Raw genomic sequence first — 16425 nt, 5'->3', positions numbered from 1 at the left:
TGAGGGCACCGAGACAGGGCGATGTTTAATGGGACCTTCAGGGACAGCGCCAGGCCCGGGGGGAGGGGGGGGTCCCAGGACAGAGCAGAGGGCGGGGGAGGGGTCTGGCCACTCACGACAGGGCTGGGGATGCTGGGGGGTCCCTGTGGGGCAACGGAGGGAGGGAAACAAGGACCCCGTGTCGGGGTGGGGTCAGTCCTTCCACTCCTGGCAGATGTGAAGGCCCCACTCCCAGGACAGGTGGTCTGTCCTGTCGTCGTCAGTGAAGAGGGACGTGACGGTGTAGGGGCCCCGCACCAGGGCACCCCGCGGAGCCTCCTCCACTGGAGTCACAAACTCGTACTCCTGGGTGCTTGGGCCGTAGCTGCCCACCATGTAGACAGCCTTGTCCACTGGGGGAGGGGAGGGTGTCAGGGCTGCCCTCGGCCCCGCCGGGCCCCGTCACGGCCCCGCTTCCCCCCACTCTGCGCTTACCCCGCAGGCCCCGGCGGTAGGTGTGGTGCAGACATCTGAGGCCGCTGACAATCTCCCTGTTGACCTGGGGGACAGAGGCATTAGGGGGTCCTCTAGGGGCGGGGCCCCTGGCTGGCCCTTGCCCCCCACCACGGCTGCCCTCACCTTGAAGGTAATTTTCACTTTGTAATCAACGCCCTCCTTCAGGACAAACACCTGGTTTTTCAGCGCAGCCAGGTCCCCTGGTAGGGAAACGGCAGCTAAGGTCTGAACTCCTGGGATGAGCCGAGACCCTGCCCCAGAAGTCCCCGTGGGGGGCACCATGCCCACGAGGTCTACAGCGATAGGCCCAGGGTAAGAAGCACGGACGTGCCCCTGTGAGGGCCCCACCGGGCATCCTGGGAGTTACCTGTGAGGTCCATGGTGATGGGCCCCGGGGCCTGCTCGGACATCAGCGTCAGCCTCCTCACCTGCACGTTGGGCAGGGTGGGGTCTGCGGAGACACTGGAGTCTGCCGATGCCCCAGCCGGCCCCGCCCCACCGCCCCGCCCCAGCCCCCCGAGCCCGGCCCGAGTCCATACCCACGACAGGCGGCGAGGGCCCCAGCAGCACCCGCTTGTACTTGGCCAGGCTCTCGTCCTCGGGGTCCAGCTGCCGGATCTCCAGGACGCTCTTCCTGCCCGGCGCACGGTACTCCGGCACGGCCTCGTCCAGCACGTCATCCTGCTGTGGACGCTCCCCCTCCTTGTCAGTCAGCAGGACTGTGGGTCAAGGAGGGCGCGTGAGCAGCGGCCACCGGCTCACCCTGGCACTGGGGCTCCAAACTGGAGCGCCCGCCTGGCCACTGTGGCTCCCACTGCCCAGGGGAACCAAAGCGGCAGCCCGAGGGGGCGGTGAGTGCCGATGGCACCCAGCTCTCGAGGAGGGGCCCGGCAGCTGGAGCCTGGCCCGGCTCTGCGGTGGCTCCAGCTCCTCCCGGCCCCACTGCCCATGCGGGGCCCCTCCCGACTCTGAGGCCAAAGGTGGGGGTAACAAAGACCCCAAATGGAGGACGGCTCCAAGAGGTGGCGGCTGCTATCCCAAAGTGGTGACCCTCAGGGCCCTCCCTGGAGCAGACGCTGCCTTCCCAGTCTTCCAGGGCTCCCCACATTCTGGGCTCTTCCCACAACACCCTGGGACACCTCCGGGTCCCCCACCATCCTGCCCTGGGACGGGGTCTCTCTGAGCACCTTCCACAGTCCCAGGGGTTCCTCCCCAGGGTGCGCCTGGAGCACGGGCTGTTCTCGCAGCCCTGACCCGTGCTCCGGGACCACGTCCCCTGCCTTGGGGGGGCCTGAGTCTTGCCCACCGCGTCCAGACTTCTCGGGGACCACCACGCGCCCTGAGGAGCTCCAGCCCCACCCAGGAAAGACGGATCCAGGCCGCCGTCCCCAAGGGGAGACGGTCCCCCTGCCTCCCTGGTGTCACAAACACAGCCTTCCACTCTTGGCTTCCTTCCCGGGAGGGTCGGGCCCGGACGCGGCTCCCCCGACCCCGCCAGCCCCCGGCCGGGGGTCCGCGCCGCCCCTAAAGTTGCCGCGGGGGAGGGGCTGGCGCACCCCGGGCGGGGGCCCCGCCGCGACTCCCCGCCGCCGCCCCGCCAGGCCGCTCACCTCGGGCGCACAGCGCCAGCCGGAGCAGCTCGAGCAGCTGCGCCCCCAGCTCGCACGCGTCCAGGCCCAGCATGGTGGCGCGCGGCCCGGCCCGCCGCGGAGCCGCCGCCCGGCTCGGCGCTCAGCCCCGGCGCGACTGCGGTGAGCTCATCCCGGCCGGGAGCGCCCCCCGCGCCCAGCGCCGCGCCCGCGCCGCGCGCCCCCAGCCGCTCCGCGGACCCCGCGCAGCCCCGAAGAGACGCGCGTGTCGCCCGCACGGCGCACCCGGACCCCGCACAGAGGCGCCCGGACGCGGACGGACGCACGCGGCTGCGGTCACGATCCCCCGCGCCCGCCCGCCCGGCGGCAGCGCTGCCCCACCCCCACGGCGCCGGCGGGAGTCGGGGCCTCCGGGAACCGCTCCGGGCCGCGGCGGGGCTGGGGGCGCCGAGCGGAGCAGGTGCGCCCCCGCCCCCGCCTGTCCCCGGGCGGCCATTAGCCGCAGGCAGCGCGGGCCACACCTGCGCCCGCCGCCCTCCCCTCGCGCAGCAGCCCGTCGGGCAGAGGGGACCCCCGGGGCGGCCCAGCCTGCGGGGGCAGCCGGCGCTCCGCGCCCCGGAGGTTCGCAGTCATGACAGGGAGGAACCGCGGTGAACACGAGTCCCACCCGCACACCGAGGTGCGGTCTGGAGACGCCCGCAGACATACAGGACCCCCGCAAATGCTCACCGAGGCGGCAGGCCCGCGGGAGTGGCCGTTCCGGGGAGGGCGGTGGGTCTCTGCCGGGCCTGGAGACACGATGACCGAGGCCGCTGTCCTTGGGAAGAGGACGTTGCCACTACAGCACGACAGCAACGGGGGTCCTGCTAACGGGGCACAGTTGGAGCTTCTGATCTTGACGCCTCAACTGAGACCAGAGGGGGGTGGGGATGGGGGGCTGGTCAGCCAGGGGAGGGGGTGGCAGGGCCTTAGGCTGGGGAACAGGGGGGCCCAAGGCACAGAACACCAGCCTGAGCCCTCTTCCCTCCCAGACACTCCTGTCCCCCGTCCCCATTTCTGGGCCCCTGAGATCAGACCCGCCTGTGTCCACAGAGCATCTCTGAGCAGGAAACCACCCTGGGTGCTGGGGGGCAGTGGGGCTTGGGTTGGGACTGCTCCCCTTGAATTCCCCCATCTGCCCACAACCTTTCAAGGCAGGATCCTGTGAGCTGGGCCCGGGCTCCCCTAGAGCCCAGCTTGGCTGCCCCTCCCCTGCAGGGACTGGAGTGCTAGGCCCCTGGTCCCCAGGCTGGAGATGCTGCCTCCCGCCGGAACGCGGCCAGACCCTGGGGCCAGCCTGACCCACCAGAGGGGAGAGGGGATCCCGGCAGGAGAGCCCCCCTCCAGCCAGGGCCGACCTCAGCCTGGACCTGTCCTCCCCAGCAGTGGAAACGGACTCAGGCAGCCATGTCTGCAGGCTCCTGGCCCAAGGCCCACCCCCACCCTGCCCAGCCCCCAGGACCCTGAGTGCAGAAAGGGAGGAGAGGTACCTCGTCTACAGGAACGCAGAAACGCCTGTCGCGGCTACTTTTTTCGCTGCAAATGAATGAATAGTGTTTAGAGAGAAGGGGAGAGACCAAAATCTGAAGGAGAAAATGGCCTCCTCATCAAACTTCCTCCCCGTATTCGTTTCCAAGGACACGTGCAAAGGGCCAGTGCCGTTCGCTAATTTCTTTAACAACCTCCATAGAGGTCAGCTGTCTTCAGCTGAACTTTGCATTCAGCAAACAAGCAGCTTCGGGCAGGTGTTTTCGCCTGACCCTTCATTCACCTGCTCAGGGTCTTTCCATCCATCCACCCTTCCTTCCAGGGCCAGCCCCATACACAAGCCCTTTTGCACCTTTTATTTATTTATTTATTTATTGAGACAGAGTCTCACTCCATTGCCTGGGCTAGAGTGCCGTGGCGTCAGCCTAGCTCACAGCAACCTCAAACTCCTGGGCTCAAGCAATCCTCCTGCCTCAGCCTCCCGAGTAGCTGGGACTACAGGCATGTGCCACCATGCCCGCCTAATTTCTCCTTTAGATATTTTTAGTTGTCCAGATAATTTCTTTCTATTTTTAGTAGAGACGGGGTCTCGCTCTTGCTCAGGCTGGTCTAGAACTCCTGAGCTCAAAGGATCCGCCCGCCTCGGCCTCCCAGAGTGCTAGGATTACAGGCGTGAGCCACCACGCCCGGCCTGCACCTTTTAAAAGTAGTTCAATGACCCTATCCACTGGGGCCTGAGGGGCCTAAGCCTAGCTCAGGGGGTCTGGGACAGGTGTGGCCAAGCTGCTGGAGGCTGGGAGTGGGGCCCTGAGACCATGGCCGCTGGTGAAACTGGGTGGGGAGGGCATTGAGACCCCCAGCAGGAAAGTGCCTCTCCCCCAGTTTGAGTTCCCTGGGCAGGGTCTCTGCCTATTTCCTGGCTGGCCCACCCAGGCCCCTGTGCAACTGAGCCATCTGCCATGTTCCCCTCCTCCCCCCCTGGAAGGACCCGCTCAGGGACCCACAGCAGGAGATGGGGAGGCCTGAGGCCCACACACACGGCCTCCAGCCAATGCACAGACAGCGGCAGACCAGCCTGGCACACCAGCCCCGGCACCCGCGGCGGTGCAGGTGCCAGGCCAGTGCAGGCACATGCTCTGGGGGCAGCCACACCGTCCCCTTGGCCCCACAGCCCGTGGGCCGCTGGTCTCTGCACATCCTGAGGGCCCCACACGTGGGACAGGGTTGCAGTGGACCCCAAAGCCCTGTCCTCAGGCCTCCCCACAGTCCTTTCTCCTGGATCCTCCTTCACTGAGGCCCCGCCCCGTCTGAACCCCCATCCTCTGAGTCCTCACCCCTCAATGAGCCATGTGAGCCCCCTCCCCGCCTTCACCCTGTCCCAGCTGAGCCCGATCTCCTCAATCCCCACTTTCCATCGGGGTCCCCGCCCCGCCCAGGCCAGACATCTCCGCGTCCCACATCACCCCTAGGTTCTGTCCCCGCACGCGGCCCTGGCATGTCCCTCCTGCAAGAGCCTGTTTCTAGAACGTCGGTGGAGATTCGGGTCGCTCGCGCGGCGCCAACCCCTTTGCTTCGGGCCGTAGCGGGGCTCTCAGACCCGCGGTGGGACCGGGCGACCGGGGACTCCCGCATGCCGGGGCGCGGAGGGTTAACTCGGGCCAACTCGGGCGCAGGGCCGGGCGGGGTGGGGGCCCGGCGGGGTGGGGGCGGGGCAGCCTCGGACACCCGCCGGCCTCGCCCGAAGCCATGGCCGCCGGCCCCGCAGCCTCCGGCGGGCGCCCCCGCGCGCAGAGGCCGCATCTGAGCAAGGTGGGAGGCGCGGGGGTCGCGCTGTCCCCCCACCGCCCGGCGTCCGGGCCGGGAGGGCTGGAGAGGCGCGGGTGGGTGCGGGAGCGCGCGGTGCTGCCGCGGGGGTCTCCCCGGGCCTGCGCCCCCGCCGCGCCTCTGCCGCCAGCTGTCGCCGCGCTAATCCGGCCTGAGCGCGCCGACCCGGGGCGTCCGGGCCGGCTTGGGAATCGGGGACCGGGGACCGGGAACCTGGGGCGGCCGCAGCAGCCCCTCACGGCCCCCTCCGCCCAGATGGAGCGGGTGGTCGTGAGTATGCAGGACCCCGATCAGGGCGTGAAGATGCGGAGCCAGCGGCTGCTCGTCACCGTCGTCCCCCACTTGGTGACGGGTGAGGCGCTGCGGCCCGGGCGCGGGCGGGGGGCGGCGCGTGCTCGGCCTCCCTCCACCGCGGTCTCCTGCGCAGGCGGCGACGTCGCGGACTGGCTGATCCAGAAGTTCTGCGTCTCGCAGGAGGGTGAGGGGTCAGCCGGCGGGCCTGCCTTCCCCTCCGCCGGGTGGTGGCTGGCGGCCTAGGGCTGGGTCTTCCCTGGGTCACGGAGTCAGAGCCCTGCAGAGTGCGCTGGGGTTGGGGACCCACACTCCGGTCCCCCCAGCTGACACTCGCCACCCCACCCCTCCCAGAGGCCCTGCACCTGGGCACTCTTCTGGTGCAGCACGGCTACCTGTACCCGCTGCGGGACCCTGGCATCCTGGTGCTGCGGCAGGACGAGACTCCCTACAGGTTCCAGGTCAGGCTCGGCTGGGAGCCGGTGGGACCCCGGCTACCTACCCAGAAGGCCATAGTGGAGAGTCCGGGGAGGGGCGCCGAGCTTGCTGGGATTGGAGTGGGGTATGGCGGTGGCACCTTGGGCTGGTGGTCTACCGCCCCCTCCCCAAAAGGCCTGGACTGGAAGTGCCCATGGGGTGAGAAGGACTAGGTTAAGGGACGGAGTGTCAGTTTTTCTGGGGCCACAGCAGGGACCCCATTAGAGGTAATAACTGGAAGATTCTGCTGGTCTCCTGAGGGTCCTAGACCCTCACCCCTGAAGGAGGAGGCTACGTGCAGCATGAGGACGGGAGCCCTGCACTTCATGCACTCCAACGTGATGGAGACCCTTCCCACCTCCCCGACCACATCGGGGACCCAGTCTGCCTTCAGTGGTCGCCCCACCCCAAGCACAGACTGTGACTGCCCCCACCCCACCCTAGAGGGAGGGCGCAGGCAGCCACTGTCGGGAGGCTGCCCCTGCCCAGGGCTCCAAGGGGAGAGTTGAGCTCAGTTCCAGGGGGGCCGAATGGCCAACGAGCAGCAGGGCCTCTGGGGGGTGGGCAGACAGGGAGATCCTCAGAGACCCTCTGCGAGGCCCAGTCTCCTTCCAAGGGAGTTGTGAGGGTGGGGTGACACCCGGGGTGGTCCCAGACACCCTTCTCCCTGCACCACGCCAGACGCCGTACTTCTGGACAAGCACCCTGTGGCCGGCCGCCGAGCTGGACTATGGTGAGTGAGGAGGGCGTGGGCCAGCCGAGGACCAGCTCCCAGGAGGCTGGGCCCAAGCATGATGCCACAGGGCAGGAGCAGAGCTGCCCTCTGCAGCCTGCACCGTCTTTGCAGCCATCTACCTGGCCAAGAAGAACATGCGGAAGCAGGGGGCCCTGCTCGACCACGAGAAGGTGGGACCCCGCACCAGGCCGCGCCCCACTGGAAGAGTCCCAGGGCCCTGCGTTTGCCCCAGAACACGCAGCCCAAGCCCCGAGATAACCCCCTGCCCCCCCCCGCCCCGGCACGGTCTCCCTGGAGTGGGGGTTGCACGTCCCAGAGCTGGCAGGGGAGGGATCAGCCCCTGCGGCCCTGCTGCCCCCAGGAGCGCTATGACCAGCTACACAAGAGGATCAGCCACGCGTGGGACCTGGTGCTGATGCAGGCCAGAGAGCAACTGCGGTGAGGCCTTGCCGCCTGCCCGCGGCACTCACCGACCTTTCCGGAAGCTGTGGGGCCTGGGTCGCACTGCCCAGGAGTGGCCGCCCACCCAGGCCCAGGGCTGAGGGTGGGGGGAGGCACTGCAGTGGCTCAGTGTACCCCAACTCTGCCTACTCCTCCCAGGGCAGCTAAGCAGCGCAGGAAAGGGGACAGGCTGGTCATCGCATGCCAGGAGCAGACCTTCTGGCTGGTGCACAGGCCCCCGGTAAGCCCTTGTTGGGGAGGGGGTGTCACGCTCCCCTGAGCCTTCCGCAGGGCCTCCGTTTGGAGCACACGCCTTCCCGGTGCTGGTTTGCCCAGAGATCTGCAGCTCAGGGCTGGGGCCGCCCCACCCCTAGACCACAGGACAAACCGGCTTCTCTCTCTGTCTGAGGGGGACTGAAGACCCTCAGGAGGAGGCTGAGTGTGGGGCTGGCCTCAGCCACAACATGAGGGACTGAGTCACAGCCCCAGAGTTTCTGGGGTGCCCGCCTGGTATCAGGCCTTACCCAGAGCCGTGGTCCTGGCCGGTGGTTTGAGGTCCCACTACCATCTGAGGGAGCGGGTAGACCAAGTGGACAGGCCACTGGGGGGCACGAGCAGAGAGGGGCCGGGGCCTGGGGCCGGGTTGGGGCTCCGCTTCTGAGCTCCCTGGAGCGTGTCCACATTATAGGGGGAAGCACTTCAGCTGCTGGGGGGCTGTGGAGGTGGAACTTAGCCCTAGGGTGGGGTCTCCGAAGGCCACCAGAGCTGTGCCCCCACCACACCTCATCTCCCCTCTGCAGCCCGGGGCCCCCAACGTGCTGGAGCAGGGTCCAGGGCGGAGCTGCGGCACCGCCAGCCAAGTGCAGATGGTGAGCCCCTGCTCGCGCGCCCACCCCGCTCCACCGTGGGGCTCCTTGGGGGCTGGGGCTGCCCGTCCATATGTCCTCCAGACCACCCAGTGACACACGGTGCAGCTGCTGCTGGTCACCCTGCCCTCGGCCTCCCCACCCCCAGTGGCCTGCTAACCCATCTTCTCTCCCCTCCCACCGGCTGCCGTGCTGCACGTAAGTGGAGTGGTCCTGGGGAGGGAGGGGCTCTCCCCCAGGGCTGGGACATCAGGGCTCACAGGGACTTGGAGGGATGATCAGCAGGGTCAGGGGCCTGAGGGACGTGGGCTGAACCAGCCTCCTGCCTCCTGGGCCGCTGGTGGCCTCCTGGGCTGGAGGGAACCAGACCGGGACAGTCACATCCCCAAGTCGCAGCAGCAAAGCCCTTTGTTCAAATCAAACCCCACCAAACCCACAACCTAGAACAGATAAACAACTTCCTGAGTTCAAAACCCCATTCAGAGTCGGTGAGAGAGGGCTGGGGCAAATGTTGGAAGTCACCCGTGTCCTGACCACTGGCGGGTCCCCTGCCTCTGGCTCTGGCCCCGTGTGGGGAACATGGGTCAGCAGCCTCAGGGTCATGGCTCCTGGGTTCCTGGCCGGGCGCGGTGGCTCACGACTAATCCCAGCACTCTGGGAGGCCGAGGCGGGAGAATCGCTCGAAGTCAGGAGTTCAAACCAGCCTGAGCAAGAGCGAGACCCCGTCTCTACTAAAAATAGAAAGAAATTATCTGGCCAACTAAAAATATATACAGAAAAAATTAGCTGGGCATGGTGGTGCATGCCTATAGTCCCAACTACTTGGGAGGGTGAGGCAGGATTGCTTCAGCCCAGGAGTTTGAGGTTGCTGTGAGCTAGGCTGACGCCACGGCACTCACTCTAGCCCGGACAACAAAGTGAGACATTGCCTCAAAAAAAAAAACAACAAAGCCTGGGTTCCCCAGTGTCAGCCCATTAAGAGTGCTTTTCATGTGTATGTTGTTTAAAAAATGATTTAAATGCATTTGAAAATATGACACATTAATCACAGTTTGGGGACTTCAAGGCAACCGTGAGAAGCTGAGGGTTCTGTGGACCATTCCAGAACTCTCTGGACTACAGGCCCCCAGAGGTCTCCTGGAAAGTCAAACTCCCCACTGGAGGAGGGGCTCTGAGGGGCAGGGCTGGGGCCTGAGCTGTTCTCTGGGACATCGCACTGGGGCAGGGTCTTGGGTCGTGGGCCTGTGCTCTAACTGCGGTCACCGTCCCCTTCTAGACCAAGAGCTGGGATTTCTATAAGCAGGAGGTAGGTCCTGGCGTGGGCAGGGGTTGCGCCCCCAGCCCCAGCCGGGGACTGGGCTAAGGAGTCTCTCGTCCTAGATCGAGCGCTGCAGGAAGGCCCTGGGCAGGACCCGGGTGAAGTCTTCTGTCTGCCTTGAGGCGTGAGTTGGGGGGGCAGCCAGAGACCCCCAGCCCAGACCCTTTCTGGCGTGCCCTGTCCCTGAGGCCCCGTCCTGCCTGCCCCGGGCACTGTCCCCTCCAGGTACCTGCAGTTCAGCGTCCAACACAGGCTGCATGACCCCATCCTGTCGGGGTGCCTGCCCGGCAACCCCTGGATCACAGACAGTGCCGCCTACTGGGCCGTGAACTCGCCGACGTGAGCCCCGGGCGGGGCGGGCAGGGACCTCCGTGTGCTCCCAACCTGGGCCTGAGGCAGGGTCGGCCCAGCCTCCAACACCCCGCTTCCCCCAGGGCGGCTGCACCCACAAAGCTCCGCGTGGAGCGCTGGGCCTTCAGCTTCCAGGAGCTGCTGGAAGACCCCATGGGGCGGGCCCATTTCATGGACTTTCTCACGAAGGAGTTTAGTGGTGAGAAGCCCCCCGCCCTCCTGCTCTGGGCCCCGTCCCCCCAGGTTTCTGCCCTCCCCTCTCGAGTCCCCTCCTGGCTCCTGACTGGGTTCCCGGCCCCCCAGCCGAAAACCTCAGCTTCTGGGAGGCGTGTGAGGAGCTTCGCTACGGAGGGCAGGCCCAAGTCCCTGCCCTGGTGGACGCCGCGTACCAGTGAGTGCCCTGGGCTGGGTGCTGGCGGCTGCTGGGCACACACACCCGCCTGGAGGAGCCGACACCGTCCCCAATCCCAGGCAGTTCCTGGCTCCTGGCGCCGCCCGCTGGGTCAACATCGACAGCCGGACGATGGAGCGGACCCTGCAAGGGCTGCGCCAGCCCCACCGCTACGTCCTAGATGACGCCCAGCTGCACGTATACATGCTCATGAAGAAGGTGGGCCCTGGGCCAGCCTGCAGGGCGTGGGGTGGGGGCGCCCCAGCCAGGCCCCGCTGCCCCTGCCCTGTGGGAGCTCCTTCCCTGGGGCCTGGCTGGCCTGGGGGTCCGGGGCCTTGGCCGCACCGTGCCGGCTGCTCTCCGAGGTGGTTTAGTCCTGAGGTCACTCCATCCACAGACAGCAAACAGGGTCAGAGGGGCTGAAGCACCTGCCCAGGTCACCTGCTTAGTAAGGGTCCAGCTTCGACTTGGAAAAGCATTTTTTTTTTTTGAGACAGAGTCTCGCTCTGCTGCCCAGGCTAGGGTGCCGTGGTGTCAGCTTCGCTCACAGCAACCTCAAACTCCTGGGCTCAAGTGATCCTCCTGCCTCAGCCTCCTGAGTAGCTGGGACTACAGGAATGCGCCACCATGCCCGGCTAATTTTTTCTATATATTTTTAGTTGTCCAGATAATTTCTTTCTATTTTTAGTAGAGATGGGGTCTCGCTGTTGCTCAGGCTGGTCTCCAACTCCTGAGCTCAAATGATCCACCCGCCTCGGCCTCCCAGAGTGCTGGGATTACAGGCGTGAGCCACGGCGCCCGGCCGGAAAAGCATTTTAATATAGAAATTTTTAAGTATGAACAAAAATAAATTAAAATGAATCCCTGTGCACCCATGGCCTAGCTTCAAAAATTGTCAACTCAGGGCCTGTCCTGACAGGTCTACCCACCCCCTACCACCCTGCCCTTGTCACCTGAAGCCACTTCCAGACTTGCTATCTGTGGCTATTTCAGCACACACATATATATATACACTTCTCTACAGCATGTGGATACCTCCTGCTTTCAAACCTGACTGTAGATGCCAGGAGGACACTGTAAACAAACAGTGCTTACTTAATGCCCCCAAATACCTAGTCGGGGTTCTCACCTCCTCCCTCGGCCTCCATGTTGGTTTCGTGTGACTGCTGTAAGAAACCACAAAGCAACAGAGTCACGTTCTTACAGCTCTGGAGGTCAGCAGTCTGACACGGGTCTCCCTGGGCTGAGGTCAAGTGTCTGCAGGGAACTCACTTCCTGCCTTTGCCAGCCTGGCTCTTGGCCCTTTCCTGTCTTCAGAGCCAGCAAGGCAGCGTCTTCCCGTCCCTCTCTGACCCTCCAGCCTCCCCCTTTGCACTTACGAAGGCACCTGAGGTTATGCTGCGCCCACCAGATAACCCGGGCCCATCTCCCCTCTCGAGACCCCAAATGTAACCACAGCTGCAAACCCCTTTCCCACCCAGGGACTTCCTCACGGGTTGGAGGGTTAGGTGTGGACATCCCCGGGGGCAGGGGTTACTCTGTATACCACAGCCTATAGTTCTTTCTTTCTCTTTTTTTAATTTGCTTGAATTTGAATCCTAATTTCGTTAGAATTAGCCAATAAGTCTCTCTCTTTTTTTTTTTTGAGACAGAGTCTCACTCTGTTCCCCAGACTAGAGTGCTGTGGCGTCAGCCTAGCTTACAACAACCTCAAACTCCTGGGCTCAAGCCATCCTCCTGCCTCAGCCTCCCGAGTAGCTGGGACTACAGGCATGTGCCACCATGCCTGGCTCATTTTTTCTATAAGTTTTTAGTTGTCCAGCTAATTTCTTTCTATATTTTAGTAGAGACGGGGTCTCGCTCTTGCTCAAGCTGGTCTCGAACTCCTGACCTCAAGTGATCCTCCCACCTCGGCCTCCCAGAGTGCTAGGATTACAGGCGTGAGCCACCTTGCCCGGCCCCAATAAGTCTCTTGAATCTCTTTTTAAAGTATAGATTTTTCTCCTCCTCATCTCTCCCTTCTGTTTTGTTTTGGAGGCGCCGGACCCTTTGCTCAGCCTGTTTCTCACAGCCTGGCTCTTGCTGACCACATCCTTGGGGCTTCGTTGACCTGTTTCTCTGTCCTGCCTTTCTATAAAGTGGCAGTTACATTTAAGGCTTGGTCAGATTCACCTCCAGGGTTTGTGACTTGTTTACCTGGTTTTGTTGAGATGGTGTTTGGCATCTTCCATCAGGATACGTGAAGTGCAGCTGCCTCTCCTTTCGTGGCGCAAGCAGCCACTGCGCTTTTGCTGTGACTGCAACGGGGGCACGTTCTAGTTCCACCCCTGCCTCTGTACTGGCGGGATGGTTCCATGAGACGCCTCCCTCACCTGCTCTCTGGGCGTCCAGTGGGGCAGACTGCGGGGGAAAGGCAGGTGCTTGACACCTTCATTTACCACCTTTAAAAATAACGAACTGGAGTCAGGCACGGAGGCTCATGCCCGTAACCCCAGCACTCTGGGAGGCTGAGGCAGGAAGATCACTTGAGCCCAGGAGTTTGAGTCCAGCCTGGCCAATAGAGCAAGACCCTCTTCTCTAAAAACAAAAATTTTGAGTTGGACCCCTAGTATCTACCAAGGGTGGTCAGTGAGGTTTGGATGTTTTTAATACCATCATAAAATCACAGACGTCACCGTATCGGATGTGTTTCAGTCCCCGTGTTCAGTCCTTCCTAGGTGGTGTGCACATGGCCCCACAGTGGCCCTCTGGCTCCCAGTCATCTGACATGTCCCCAGCACACCGCGGTGGCTCCCCTGCTCCCAGTCGTCCCCGGCTTGTCCTGCCCAGGCCTGGAGGCGGCCGTTTCCACGGGAGCCGTGGCCCTTTCCAAGGGTGGTGTTCAGAAACCGCAGCCTGTGTTTCCGTGTTCCTTGCTCCTGGGGACAGAACAGGAAATACGTGTCTTAAGCAAAAGCCCGGAGCACACGCTAACACTTCACTCAGGATCCCAGGCTGTCCTGAAGCTCTGTCCTTGTGTCTCTGGTCCTCACTCCCGTGCTGCGGGTCCTGGTTTCAGCACGGCTGATACCAGTACTCGCGTGTTTCCTCACACGCCAGCCTCAGCCGAGCAACACGCACTACCGCCTGCAATGCGGCCACTGAAGACGGTTTTCCCCTCTTTCAGCCTGTGCACGTCCCCTATTTGGGACGTCACCTTGGCCGACTGGGTGCATGGCTGGTGTCACGTGTCCTGCTTTATTTTCAATGTTTGGGAATTGTTTCTTTGTTTTATAATTACATAAAATACCTGCTCCGTTCCAAAATCAGTTCTACAGAGCAAGGTCCATTGAAGTGAATCAAGCTCATAGCCCTGCCCCCTCCCCTTCTCCCCTCCTTCCCACCACAGTTAACAACTTAAAATGTATTTTTCTTTAAAAATGTAAGCAATTATAGTCATCGAGTCTTCTCCTTATTTAGCCCCATGCGGTTTCCCTCTGCCCCGTTTTGTGTTCACCCCATGCCCTGCCCCCGCTCTGCTCAGGGCCCCTCGCTGGAGGTGCCCTTCTCCTGCCTGGGTGCCAGGGCCCTGCCCAGCTTCTGCCGTCAACGACCCAGGGGACGGGAGCCCAGGTGTCCCCAAGTACGACGGTCCGGCAGGGCTGGGTGCCTGCCCACAGTGCCCGCGCACGGGGGCTGGGTTAGAGGAGGCCCGGCGGTGCCAGCTGCACCTTGGGGGGCCGGCTGGGAGGAGAGGGGCCGGCTGGGTCAGAGCTGGACGCCATCTCTTGCAGGACTCTTACCCCAGGTTCCTGAAGTCTGACTTGTACAAGGGCCTGCTGGCGGAGGCAGGGATGCCGCTGGAGACAAAGAGACGGTGAGCCAAGCAGTGCCCGGCACCCGGCTGCCGCTGCCCCGGAAACGCTGCCCCTGCCCCTGCCGCTGCCGAGGCCTGTGTGAGGTGGGCAGGACTCTGCCAGCCACCTGCCATCAGCCCCCTTCTCACCCACAGGGTGTTCCCGTTCCCACGGAAGCCGTGGCACTCAAGCCCCAGCCCTGCTCTCCTTCCTACCTCTGGGGAGCCCACGGTGGCTGGTGGCCCTGGGGGTGGTGACAAGGTGGCCTAGGTGGACCTGGCCCTTGTCATCCTCACCTCCTGCTACCTCCCCGGCCTCCTGCCCAACACCCTGCTGACTGCATGGTCACCCTCGTCCTGGCCCAGGGTCCTGGCAGCTGCTGCCCCCTAGCACGGGTGTCCCTGTGCCAGCCTTGCTGTGGGGCACACAAGCCTCCTTGAGCTTCCCTCTCCTTTCCCTTTGGGCAAGTCCTCCTGCCAGGGGGACTGGTCCACTGTGATGCCAGGGAGGGGCCTGCACTGGCCACGCGTGGGTCGGGGCAGGCCCTGTTACCTGCAGAAAGGTGAGACCACACGGAGTTCCTGGCGAGCTGTGGTCTTCAGTTCAGCACTGGGTGCCCATCCCCATCTCTGGAACCGTCACGTCAGCCGGTGACTACCTGGAAGCAAGAGGCACAGACACGTGGCTTCCCACAGGTGGCACCTGCCACGTGGTGAGGAAATGCAGGTCTCAGGGCAGACTCTGCCCTGTCCGGGAGCAGCTCTGCTGTGAGGACCCCAGAGAGCTCCCTCGGTTCCAGGGAGGCCATGCTGAGCCTGCATCATGCTCGCCGCCTTCCAGAGCTGTGCCCGCACCACCCTGGCCTGGACTGGCACCACACATGTTCCAGAACTTGGTTGTCCACCTTGGAGCTGCGGCTTCTGCACCAGATTCGTAGAGATGACTCTGGGCCCCTCTTTCTGTCAGGGCAGATCTTGGCCGGTGTCCTCCCTGCAAGCCTTTCTGTGGGCGCCCCACCGTTCCCCAGGCGCCGTGAAGGCACAGGCAGCTCCTTTGGGGGTACAGCTCTGACCCGCTCAGCTGGGCGGTGCCACCCCTGCCACAGGGCTTGCCCGCACATCAGGCTCCCAGCCCCTTCCAGCAAAAATAAAAGCCCCTCGGGCCCTCACTTTGGGCCCATCCTGCTCAGTGCAGCTCATGACCAATGTGCACACATAGGATGCGTGTGTGCATGTAGTGCATGTGCATGACGTGTGCGTATGTAGTAGCGTGCCTGTGGTGTATGAGGCATGCATGTGTAGTTTGTGTGAGGCATGCATTATGTAGTGTGTGCACACGTGTAGGGCATGCATGTGAGGTGTGCACGTGTGTAGTGTCTGCATAGAATGCATGCACGTGAGGCATGTATGTGTGAAAGCACACGTACATAGGATGTGTGCATGTGTCTCCTGTTGCGGATATGCGTGCGTGTGCAGTGTGCACGTGAGGCATTCATACGTGTGTGGAGGCATGCATGTATGTAATGTGTGCGTGTGAGGCATGTGCATGCATGGTGTGCGTGCGTGTGGTACGCACGTGGTGAGGGAGGGGGAGAGGGCGAAGGTCACTGGGGGCTCAGGTGTAAAAAGCAGCATCTATGGAGGGTCCCAGGCAGGAGGTCCCATGGAGGAGGAGGGACCAGCCCTCTCGGGCCTCGGCACTTGGTCTTCAGGAGGAGACAGCTGGGGTTCTGCCTGCACTCCGGTGGGCCAGGGTCAACCAGGGAGCGTGAGGGGAAAGAGTGAGAAAACTGAGTCCAGGGAGCCCGTGGGGAGGAGGGGCTCCTGGCACTGAATTGGCAGTTGTGCCCAACCTGCCCTAAGTCCTCCAGAGATGCAGAGCCCCCGGGACCCCCAGAATTCCCTCCCGTGCAGGGGTGCAGACTCTCCCCACCCCCGTGGCAGATCTTCCCCTCCCCTGGCCCCTCCCATCTCGGTATCTTGGTTTTCACTCATGGGACTTGGCCCATGGCCCTGTGGCTCCTTCATGCTCAAGGCTGGGTGGGCTGGGTTACTCTTCTCAGGAACAAGGGACCCACTTCTTGGCACGAGGGCTCCCACTTGTTCAAACTTCGGCCCCCAAGTCCCCCTCCCAAGCCTTGGCGAGGAGAAACAGGAGCAAAGTTACCCCCGTGCAGCTATGAAACAGGAAACTCCCGCAGGGTTCTCTAAAGCAACTGCCCCCTGCAGATGCCCCTGGAGGCTGTGCTGAAGCCTGCAGGGCCCCCCGCTTCCAGGGGGCAGG

At 63.6% G+C, this 16425-nt stretch overlaps 2 protein-coding genes and 1 long non-coding RNA gene across 4 annotated transcripts; 1 reads left to right on the top strand and 2 right to left on the bottom strand.

Annotated features, from left to right (window-relative positions):
- Positions 1-66: 66 nt before the first annotated feature.
- On the bottom strand, positions 67-2207 carry ARHGDIG (Rho GDP dissociation inhibitor gamma). Its single transcript, XM_045540980.1, has 6 exons — positions 2106-2207; positions 1035-1214; positions 863-946; positions 619-695; positions 475-538; positions 67-392 (listed from the first exon to the last, which is right to left on the bottom strand). The coding sequence occupies exons 1-6, from the start codon at positions 2176-2178 to the stop codon at positions 193-195; spliced, it is 678 nt and encodes a 225-aa protein (XP_045396936.1). The 5' UTR covers positions 2179-2207; the 3' UTR covers positions 67-192.
- Positions 2208-5690: 3483 nt separating this feature from the next.
- Positions 5691-14707, top strand: RGS11 (regulator of G protein signaling 11). Its single transcript, XM_045540992.1, has 16 exons — positions 5691-5787; positions 5863-5913; positions 6081-6187; positions 6885-6936; positions 7051-7109; positions 7301-7377; positions 7540-7621; positions 8181-8249; positions 9523-9552; positions 9627-9688; positions 9790-9903; positions 9999-10114; positions 10219-10306; positions 10387-10525; positions 14080-14162; positions 14298-14707. Exons 1-16 carry the CDS (start codon positions 5691-5693, stop codon positions 14410-14412), a joined length of 1341 nt encoding a protein of 446 aa, XP_045396948.1. The 3' UTR covers positions 14413-14707.
- Positions 12446-14713, bottom strand: LOC123631400. Of its 2 annotated transcripts, none has more exons than XR_006733156.1 (4): positions 14695-14713; positions 14089-14145; positions 12959-13224; positions 12446-12747 (listed from the first exon to the last, which is right to left on the bottom strand). It is a non-coding gene; the product is annotated as an uncharacterized LOC123631400 (long non-coding RNA). The 2 variants fall into 2 exon arrangements; XR_006733157.1 differs by having other exon boundaries at positions 12982-13224.
- Positions 14714-16425: the final 1712 nt, after the last annotated feature.

The sequence above is a fragment of the Lemur catta genome, chromosome 2 (assembly GCF_020740605.2).
Source record: "Lemur catta isolate mLemCat1 chromosome 2, mLemCat1.pri, whole genome shotgun sequence".
Lineage (NCBI taxonomy): Eukaryota > Metazoa > Chordata > Mammalia > Primates > Lemuridae > Lemur > Lemur catta.
The sequence above is the reverse complement of the archived record's forward strand: the minus strand, read 5'-3'. Positions and strand labels throughout refer to the sequence as shown.

Bases quoted from the DNA above. Each gene is read 5' to 3' on its own strand.
- ARHGDIG (XM_045540980.1), bottom strand. From the start codon at position 2,178: ATGCTGGGCCTGGACGCGTGCGAGCTGGGGGCGCAGCTGCTCGAGCTG. The intron at 1,215-2,105 runs GTGAGCGGCCTG...CTTGACCCACAG, and splicing joins GCTGGCGCTGTGCGCCCGAG to TCCTGCTGACTGACAAGGAG. The intron at 539-618 runs GTGAGGGCAGCC...TCTGTCCCCCAG, and splicing joins AAGTGAAAATTACCTTCAAG to GTCAACAGGGAGATTGTCAG.
- RGS11 (XM_045540992.1), top strand. From the start codon at position 5,691: ATGGAGCGGGTGGTCGTGAGTATGCAGGACCCCGATCAGGGCGTGAAG. The intron at 5,914-6,080 runs GTGAGGGGTCAG...CACCCCTCCCAG, and splicing joins GTTCTGCGTCTCGCAGGAGG to AGGCCCTGCACCTGGGCACT. The intron at 10,307-10,386 runs GTGAGTGCCCTG...CCCCAATCCCAG, and splicing joins CTGGTGGACGCCGCGTACCA to GCAGTTCCTGGCTCCTGGCG.